At 48.3% G+C, this 10,712-nt stretch overlaps 1 protein-coding gene across 1 annotated transcript in view; it reads right to left on the reverse strand.

The window, feature by feature from the left end:
- LOC124552273 overlaps positions 1–7,787 on the reverse strand; it is an 89,358-nt gene extending 81,571 nt beyond the window's left edge. Inside the window, exon 1 of the mRNA XM_047126552.1 lies at positions 7,597–7,787. Within this exon, the coding sequence (XP_046982508.1) occupies positions 7,597–7,700 (104 nt within the window). The 5' untranslated portion in view covers positions 7,701–7,787. The remainder of the gene's footprint in view (positions 1–7,596) is intronic.
- Between the last annotated feature and the right edge of the window lie 2,925 nt (positions 7,788–10,712).

Here is a 10,712-nt window from a genome sequence, read left to right on the forward strand (position 1 = left end):
TTTAAGGGGCGCTATGAGCTCGCCAGTCCTCGACCTCGAAAAGGCCTACGACCGTGTCTGGCATCCCGGTCTCCTGTTTAAACTCCAAACCTACGCCCTTCCTATCAACTACATCCGTCTGATGGCCTCAGTCCTCTCCCACCGCCCCTTCTATGTTACCGTCCATAATGCCGATTCCCACATCTTCTACCCCACTGCAGGTGTGCCCCAGGGCTCTGTCCTCTCCCCTCACCTCTACCTCCTGTACACAGCAGATATGCCCCAACCCACCCACCCCTCCAATACACTTCTTGCAATATGCCGATGACACCACATTCCTCGCCCTCGCTCCTACCCTCCAACAGTCCCAACGCCTTCTCGAGAATCACCTTGACCTTTCTGCTGCATGGTGTAACCAGTGGCTCCTGAAAATGAATCCTTCCAAGACCCAGGCAATCATCTTAGGTCGTACCACTCGCTCCTTCCGGCTCCTGGATTTCTCCCTTACCGTCTGTGCCCATCCTGACTGCCTCACCCCCACCCTCACGTACCTTGGCCTCACCGTTGACCGTCACCTCACCTGGATTCCTCGTCTCCGATCCATCCAATCCGAAGCCCACAACCGCCTCCGACTCCTCTCTGGCCGGACTTGGGGGTTGCACCCCTCTACCATCCTCCACACCTACAAATCCTAAATCCGTCCCATCCTCTGTTATGCCAGTCCCACCTCGATATCTGCCCCCCCCCAAATTCAATGTCCCTCCAGATCCATGAGCGTCATGCACTCCACCTCGCCTTCTGTATACGCCTCCCGTCCCCCACGCGGATCCTTTACGACCTCATTCCTTTCCCCCATCTGCTCCTATTCCTCAAACATATCCGCATCCTCTACACCTCCCGCCGCCTTGATCCCCCTCACCCCCTGGTTGCTCCTCTCCTCTCCCATCCCCGCCCCCTGCCACGCCTTCACTGTTGTGTCCCCCCTACCCTCCACCCCAACACCCTACATCTTCTTTCCCAAGGTGGCTTCCATCAACTCCCCCTCCCAGATGATGCCGTCTCTCCCTCCATTTGTCCCTCCTATCAACTCTGATCCTCACTCCCCCTCCTTTCCTCTGTCCTTTTCCCAGGCTCCCTCTCCCCGCCTTCCATCCTCTTTTTTCCCCACCTCCCCTCTCTCTGCCCCCTTCTCTCCCCAAGTCCTTTTGCATTTCCCTCCTCTGCCTCTTCTCATTCCCTCTCGCATCTGCCCCACCCCTCTACCCCCTTATGAGTCCTCCCTCATTGGTTCCCCCCCTCTCGTTTTTTCCTTTCCTCCCTCATTGATTTCCCCCCCCCCCTCCAGGTCCCCCCCCACCATCTCCCTTGGGCTCGGGAGTGTCATCTTTGTGACGCCATTTTCGTGCAGTGTTTTACAGTGAGAGCCTTACGGTGAGTGTTCTGTGTTGTGTCTTTTGGGAAGTGTTGCGAACGGCCATCATACTGTCGCTATGTTTTTTAATTGTGTGTCTACTATGTTACTTGTCTGATTCCTGTGTATTTTATTAAAATTGCCAACCCCTTTGCTTTCTGTTTTAACTTTCCGCATTTTTCCGCCATTTTACACGACGTCACCGTTTTATCGCCTGTTTTTCTTGTTTCTTTTCTTCTTCTGTTCTTTAAAATTAAAGTCTGTAGGCTGTAGAGCAGCGTACTAAGCTGCTGCCAGCCCGCCCCCTTCGGGGGGAATTGAGAATCAATAAGGAAAAAACAAACAAAAAAAATTCGCCAGTCGGTCAGTTGGTCAGTCAGAGTGAGTCTGGGTCAGTCACTCGTCACCAGTTTCTGGTCTGTCTCTCGTCCGCATTTGTGCGGCAGTTAGTGTCTGCCTGTCGCCTGGAGTGCCAGTATGTCTCTCGTTCGGATCAACCTTTAAGGCCGGTTGGATCGGTTGGTTGGCCGGTCGCGCACTTAGACACAAGATGACTTGTCCGCCTTAAGCGTCGGCGCATGTGAGGTCGCCACGTGAGTGCAGAGGACCGCGGCGTATAGCGAGGGGTAGCGGCTTCGCGGTCCTCACGAGAGCAACGGGAGTCAACCCACGACATCAGTCTGGCGGTGTAACTGGTTCTCCGAGCGCTTCTGGGCCCCTTCAGTTACCATCTTGTGGAGCTTGGGTCGGTCCTTTCCTGGTGCAGGGATGTCATTTATCCAGTGGGCGTGTTTCCCCTGCATGGTTGGGTCCGAGCCAGTATTTCCGCCATCGTATGTCTGGAAGTGAGTGGGAGACGCACCAGCAGTGCAGTCGCGACGGAGCAGCAGTCGCGGACGGAGCAGCGGGCAGTCGGTCGGTTGGTGCGGACCACGAAATACGGCGAGCCTTCTTCGTCCGTTGAAGCGGCTGGCAGCAGACGGTTCGGGAGAACGATTTGGGGGTGCTGCGCCAGGTGTTCTCGAGAAATGGCACTTTATTAAAATTTAAGTGATTGGTGATATGTTGTGTGATTTACTTTTGTTTTCTTGGTCAGTCTCTTGTCCCCAGCTTGCTCGTCTGTCTCTCGTCCGCATTTATTAGGCAGTAAGTGTCTGTCTGTCGGTCTGCCGTACGTTAATAGCTGCCTCTGTCATGTTTGTCGGATTCGGTATAATAACGAATTTATTGCTTGAAGTGTAACGGCCTAACTCCTGAAATATGTTTTTATCTTGCCTATCATCTTGAGAGGCGGTATATGTGTAATGTAGAGCATGTTTGGCCAACCTTGTATAATTTTATGTAAGATTGCATTTCATGGACTTTTATTTAAATGGTCATTTTAGTATATAAAGTTGCCGTAAGACTTTTCTTAGAAGTTAAAATCAAGTTGCACCTTCGGTGGCAAGTTAATCATTTAATTTTAGTGTTTTGCACCGTTTCCATCCCTCCTATGGGGTGCATAGTTTGTGTGATTGTGAAAATTGTTAAAACTTTTACTTTAAGGTTGGGTTGTTTGGGGCAGCAGACCAGACAGCGAGGTCATCGGTCTCATTGGATTAGGCAAAGAAGGGGAAGGAAGTCGGCCGCGCCCTTTCAAAGGAACCATCCCGGCATTTGCCTGTAGAGATTTAGGGAAATCACGGAAAACCTAAATCAGGATGGCCGGACGCGGGATTGAACCGTCGTCCTCCCGAATACGAGTCCAGTGTCTAACCACTGCGCCACCTCGCTCGGTACTTTAAGGTAATTTGATGTGTTGCAGAGCCGGCCGGAGTGGCCGTGCGGTTCTAGGCACTGCAGTCTAGAGCCGAGCGACCGCTGCGGTCGCAGGTTCGAATCCTGCCTCGGGCATGGATGTGTGTGATGTCCTTAGGTTAGTTTGGTTTAAGTAGTTTAAGTTCTAGGGGACTGATGGCCTCAGCAGTTAAGTCCCATAGTGCTCAGATCCATCTGAACCATTTTTATTTGTTTACTTTTAATTGATTGTTTCTTCGTATAGGTTCTTTTAAAGTAGTTTTTCAAGTTGTGTAGTCGTTTAGTAAGCCAATTTGACTTCGAGTCCTATGAGAGACTAGTTGCTATGTCTCCTTGTTAAATGTTGAACTAATTTTGCATTATTCGTTACACTTAACGTCGTTACTAAAGGTATTTGTCATTTTTCATAATTCCGTCTGTTACCATTTACAAACCATACCAGTTTAAGGAACCCTACAATCTCCTTTACTTCAGTGCTAAGTGAAAATAAAGACCCCTTCTGAGTATTTCTGGAAGTCAGCACAATCGTTCATTCTGCACCAAAACTTTTCTTGTAACTTTACTGTCCCTTTTTACAGAGTAACTTCATGGGCATACTTCTGAAGCCCATAGTAATCAGTACTGTTTCAAATCATGATCTCTTTGTGATACTTAACTAAAATAACAGTACTTCACGCCACTGACAGTCAGACTTTGTTGGTAGGTTCGTATGCCCTTCTGCATTTGTTCATTATACTGCCAGTAGCAGTGTGTACCGCTACATTTACGAGGTGCATTCAAGTTCTCCGATTTTTTTTCTAATTAACTACTCACCCGAAATCGATGAAACTGGCGTTACTTCTCGACGTAATCACCCTGCAGACGATTTTTCACAACGATGACGCCATGATTCAATGGCAGTGGCGAAGGCTTCTTTAGGAGTCTGTTTTGACCACTGGAAAATCGCTGAGGCAATAGCAGCACGGCTGGTGAATGTGCGGCCACGGAGAGTGTCTTTCATTGTTGGAAAAAGCCAAAAGTCACTAGGAGCCAGGTCAGGTGAGTAGGGAGCATGAGGAATCACTTCAAAGTTGTTATCACGAAGAAACTGTTGCGTAACATTAGCTCGATGTGCGGGTGAGTTTTCTTGGTGAAACAGCACACATGTAGCCCTTCCCGGACGTTTTTGTTGCAGTGCAGGAAGGAATTTGTTCTACAAAACATTTTCGTAGGGTGCACCTGGTACCGTAGTGCCCTTTGGAACGCAAGGATTACGCCCTCGCTGCCCCAGAACATGGCCACCATCATGTTTTCACCACTGGCGGTTACCCGAAATTTTTTTGGTGGCGGTGAATCTGTGTGCTTCCATTGAGCTGACTGGCGCTTTGTGTCTGGATTGAAAAATGGCATCCACGTCTCATCCATTGTCACAACCGATGAAAAGAAACTCCCATTCGTGCCGTCGTTGCGCGTCAACATTGCTTGGCAACATGCCACACGGGCACCCGTGTGGTCGTCCGTCAGCATTCGTGGCACCCACCTGGATGACACTTTTCGCATTTTCAGGTCGTCATGCAGGATTGTGTGCACAGAACCCACAGAAATGCCAACTCTGGAGGCGATCTGTCAACAGTCATTCGGCGATCCCCCAAAACAATTCTCTCCAGTTTCTCGATCATGTCGTCAGACCGGCTTGTTTGAGCCCGAGGTTGTTTCGGTTTGTTGTCACACGATGTTCTACCTTCATTAAACTGTCACACCCACGAACGCACTTTCGACACATCCATAACTCCATCACCACATGTCTCCTTCAACTGTCGATGAATTTCAATTGGTTTCACACGACGCAAATTCAGAAAACGAATGATTGCACGCTGTTCAAGTATGGAAAACGTCGCCATTTTAAGTATTTAAAACAGTTCTCATTCCCGCCGCTGGCGGTAAAATTCCATTTGCCACACGGTGCTGCCACCTCTGGGACGTATTGACAATGAACGCGGCCTCATTTTAAAACAATGCGCATGTTTCTATCTCTTTCCAGTCCGGAGAAAAAAATCGGAGGCCTTAGAACTTGTATGCACCTCGTATTGACTATTCTGTGTCCTGCGTAAGGGTTAGCTGATGTCGTGTTTGCTAGGGCAAGTTACTGCATAATATAGAGAATAAATGTGTTAGAACGTTATTTAGGATATCAAGTGAGGTCAGTTTTTTAGGGCGAAGTTTATTTACGGTTTGCCATAAAACCTAATACCACATTACCTAATTCGGCGGGCGACCGCATGTACAGTATACATAAACACAGTTTACTTTCGTGTTAGTAGAAAGCCATTTCAGAAAACAATAGCTTTGTGCCGGCCGCGGTGGCCGTGTGGTTCTAGGCACTCCAGTCCGGAGCCGCGCTGCTGCTACGGTCGCAGGTTCGAATCCTGCCTCGGGCATGGGTGTGTGTGATGTCCTTAGGTTAGTTAGGTTTAAGTAGTTCTAAGTTCTAGGGGACTAATGACCACAGCAGTTGAGTCCCATAGTGCTCAGAGCCATTTGAACCAATAGCTTTGCTGTTGTTACTGTTTCACTTACTACGCGATTACGAAATTATAGTCCAGTTCCTTGTAATCAGGTAGAGTCACGGTCAGGATAGACCCTTCACAGATGACTCCAGGAGCACTCTTCTGCGTTTAAAAACTTCCGCTAGCCATCAGACTCCCCAGACATGAACATTATTGGAATGCCTTGCAAAACGTGCTATTCGGAAAATATCTCCACCTCCTCGTATTCTTACCGACTTATTCACAACGCTGCAGGATTCATGGTGGAAATTCCCTTCAGCACTACTTCAGACGTAAGTCGAGCTCCTTGCCACGTCTTACTGCGGCACTTCAGCGTGCTCGCGGGGGCCTAAAACGATATTAGGCAGGTTTAAAATTTTCTTTGACTTTTCAGTGTACGTTCCGCATCTATGCAAAAACACAGTTTTTTTTCTTTTTACCCAAACATGTTTCGGCACCACTAAGCGATCATCAGTGGGTTTTTGTTTACTGAAAATGTAATTCTACACTGCTGGCCATTAAAATTGCTGTACCACAAAGATGAAGTGCTACAGAAGCGAAATTTAACCGAGAGGAAGAAGATGCTGTGATATGCAAATGATTAGCTTTTAAGAGCATTCACACAAGATTGGCGCCGGTGGCGACACCTACAACGTGCTGACATGAGGAAAGTTTCCAACCGATTTCCCCTACAGAAACAGGAGTTGACCAGCGTTTCCTGGTGAAACGTTGTTGTGATGCCTCATGTAAGAAGGAGAAACGCGTACCATCACGTTTCCGACTTTATTAAAGGTCGGATTGTAGCCTATTGCGATTGCGGTTTATCGTATCGCGACATTGGTCGAGATCCAATGACTGTTACCAGAATATGGAATCGGTGAGTTCAGGAGGGTAATACGGAAAGCCGTGTTGGATCCCAAGGGCCTCGTATCACTAGCAGTCGAGATGACAGGCATCTTATCCACACGGCTGCAACGGATCGTGCAGCCACGTCTCGATCCCTGAGTCAACAAATGGGGACGTTTGCAAGACAACAACCATCTGCACGAACAGTTTGACGACGTTTGCAGCAGCATGGACTATCAGCTCAGAGACCATGGCTGCGGTTACTCTTGACGCTGCATCACAAAAAAATGGCTCTGAGCACTATGGGACTCAACATCTTAGGTCATAAGTCCCCTAGACTTAGAACTACTTAAACCTAACTAACCTAAGGACATCAAACACACCCATGCCCGAGGCAGGATTCGAACCTGCGACCGTAGCAGTCCCGCGGTTCCGGACTGCAGCGCCAGAACCGCACGGCCAACGCGCGCTGCATCACAGACAGGAGCGACTGCGATGGTGTGCTCAACGACGAACCTGGGTGCACAAATGGCAAAACGTCCTTTTTTCGGATGAATCCAGGTTCTGTTTACAGCATCGTGATGTTCGCATCCGTGTTTGGCGACATCGTGGTGAAAGCTATTGGATGCGCGTATTCGTCATCGCCATACTGGCGTATCAGTCGGCGTGATGGTATGGGGTGCCATTGGTTATACGTCTCGGTCACATCTTGCTCGCACTGACGGCACTTTGAACAGTGGACGTTATACGATTTCAGATGTGTTACGACCCGTGAGTCTACCCTTCATTCGATCCCTGCGAAACCCTACATTTCAGCAGGATAATGCACACCCGCACGTTGCAGATCCTGTACGGGCGTTTCTGGATACAAAAAATGTTCGACTGCTGTCCTGGCCAGCACTTTCTCCAGATCTCTCAACAATTGAAAGCGTCTGATCAATGGTGGCCGAGCAACTAGTCATCAATCCGATACAGACATCTCATCCGTTCGCACTTACCGCTAAACTTTAACGTCGTGGCAAGCATAACAGTATTTACCGTGCGACGTGAAGATCTTTCTCCGGCTTCCAGACGCGTGCTGGAACAGCGAAAACTGCCGACAGCGCCGCAAGACAGAACAAGGCTTGTGCGAGGAACCTCATGTTGCCGTAGGCTCGAGTCTGCTCAGCTGGAATCACGAACAAGTGTACAACAAACACAGTTCACTGCCTCTCCAGATGGTGCCGCTATCTAGGAAGCAAACTGCTGTGAAAGGAGACGCTTAGAGTGGGAAAAAACACTTTGAACAAGGGGGGGGGGGGAGGAGGGAAACACGCATAGCGAGGCAAACGTCTGAAGTGTTTTTTTGATGATAAAGAGCCTCTTCACGAAGCGATAAGCATATCGGGCTTTCCAACTGTGGCGGATACTGTAGACCTGACACAAAGGGAATCCTGGATGTATTGGCCACACATCGACATCTGCATCTATATGCATACCCGGCAAGCAACTTCACGGTGCATGGTGGAGAGTACCTTGCACCTCTGCTAAACTTTCCGTTTCCTGAAACTTCCTCTATAATAATGAGTTACATCACCCAAAAGTTTAATATTTTTGCGTGCAAGATGGCCCTTGATCCATATACATGCTACTCCCTGTTCATTAATTTTACGATGATTACTGGTCCTCCATACTGAGAGGTTACTACCGTCTTCTTATCCGGTAGCAACTCTCCCACCTGCTGCGTCTAGCAGTTAGGCCTAATAGATGTGTGGCCTGCCAAGCGAGTGCGTTTAATATTTGTGCATCGGAAATATTGATATGACTTATCGTAGCCACTGCTACCGTACAATGATAGCAAAGCCGTATCATCCAACCGTTTTGCTATACTTCTTTTATTTATAATTATCTCAACGAATGGTATTATACGCACCTGACTTACAAACTTTAAGCATGGCACTGTCAGTAAACACTTCCGATGGACTCGCTCCACATTGGCAAGACCAGTTTCCACTCTATTTCATTCATTTTAATCACAGCTTGGCTATTCTACTAATAGGGAGCTTGAAACTTCCACTTTGAATGTAAAGAATGACAACGCTGAAAAAACTCTTACGTTATTAGATTTCCAAACAGCTGGGCAAAACTCAACGTACTCAGACAGTTTTCTCTTTACGCATTGTGATCATCACTAAACTGATACACAATATTTTTAGCGCAACGCAGTCTGACTTTCAATAATCCCTACAAAATAATGGCCCCGGCTAACAATAACCTATACCTTTCATGAATCACTTACCTCACAAAAATCTTCGTTACTCGAACTACTGCAATGCAGCGAGCGCCTACTGCTAGCTAATTAAAAGATTCTGACTACTGTAAGCACTAACTACTGATAGGCATAGTTAGCAAATGAAAGATTTTGATAGAGAATAAACAATGTACACTGCCGGCCATTAAAATTGTTACACCAAGAAGAAATGCAGAAGATGAACGGGAATGCATTCGACAAACATACACTGCTGGCCACCATAAATGCAACACCAAGAAAGACAAGAGGTAGCACAACAAAATTTATTTTGTAGATAACATGTTGACCAAGTATCAAATGATTACGTTTACAGACGTCTGCGACATGTGGTTCCTGCCAGAATCAGTAGCCAGAGTAGCCGCCATTGTTGGAGATCACCGCTGCCACACGTCTCGGCATTGAGTCAAAGAGACGTTGGATGTGTTCCTGGGGTACAGCAGCCCAAGCAGCTTCCACACGTTGCCAAAGATCATCTGGTGTGGCAGCTGGGTATGTAATCTGGGTCACTCGTTGAGCAACCGTGGACCACATGTTTTCTGTCGGCGAAAGATCCGGAGAGCGAGCCGGCCAGGGAAGCAATTCAATCTGGTTATTGACGAAGAACCTTTGGACAATGCGTGCCACGTGTGGTCGCGCATTATCGTGTTGAAATATGGCTGTGGCCGAGCCCTGAAGGTAAGGAAGGACAACTGGCTCCAGCACCTCGGATATGTAGCGCCGGCTATTTAAAGTACCGGCAATGCGTACTAGAGGCGTGCGAGAGTAATATCCAATACCGCCCCATACCATAATACCCGGTGCAAGACCAGTGTGGCGGTGCATAATGCAGCTGTCCAGCATCCTCTCTCCACGGTGTCTCCACACTCGAATCCGACCATCGTGGTGCTGCAGACAGAAGCGTGACTCGTCAGTAAAGACAACGTCATTCCATTCTGCCATCCATATCCGTCTGTCATCACACCATTGGCGACGGAGACGTCTGTGGTTCTGCGTCAATGGTAGACAAAGCAATGGACGTCTTGCGGGCAGACCACTCTGCTGTAAACGGCGCCGAATGGTACGCGCAGACACTGGATGATGCGTTACAGACGCAATGTGCTGTGCTACGGTTCGGGATGTCACTGAGCGATCCGTCACTGCCATGCGCACAATTTGCCTATCAGCACGTGCAGTGGTGCACCGAGGTGAATGCGATCGACCACGTCGGTCCGTCGTAACCTCCTGCATCCAACGGTCACATATCCGCATTACAGTTGTTTGGTTTCGTCCAAAACGACTAGCGATTTCTCTGTATGATAATCCACAATCTCGGTAAGCCACTATCCTTCCTCAGTCGAACTCGGATACTTGATCAAACGATGTTGTCTACGAGGCATAACTGATCGTGTTGTGAAACAACCACAAGGTAAACACACGTGCCGAACGTACACTCGTCGAAATAGCCAAGCCTTAAATGGCGCTATAAGGTGGCGCCACAGGCGCGCGTGATGTGCGTCTGCGCTGAAATTCTAATCAGTTGCATATCTCATCGCTGCAAACCCATGGTGTAAATTTCACTTGATTCGGATGCTTCCTTCAGGGAGTTGCATTTACGGTGGCCAGCAGTGTATTATACGAGAATTGACATGTGATTACATTTTCACGCAGTTTGGGTGCATAGATCCTGAGAAATCAGTACCCAGAACAACCACCTCTGGCAGTTGATTAGCAGTAAATCACTAACGCGTCCGGATTTCATTGGCTGCGGCGATTTGTTAGTGACATGCCGGCTTTACTAAAGCATCTTTCACTAGGTGCGCTTGTTCTGGGATACATAAAGTAGGTCTTGCAACTGTATCGAGGCCTGGCAGATATGTTTCATGTC

The sequence above is a fragment of the Schistocerca americana genome, chromosome 10 (genome assembly GCF_021461395.2).
Source record: "Schistocerca americana isolate TAMUIC-IGC-003095 chromosome 10, iqSchAmer2.1, whole genome shotgun sequence".
NCBI classification, from domain to species: domain Eukaryota; kingdom Metazoa; phylum Arthropoda; class Insecta; order Orthoptera; family Acrididae; genus Schistocerca; species Schistocerca americana.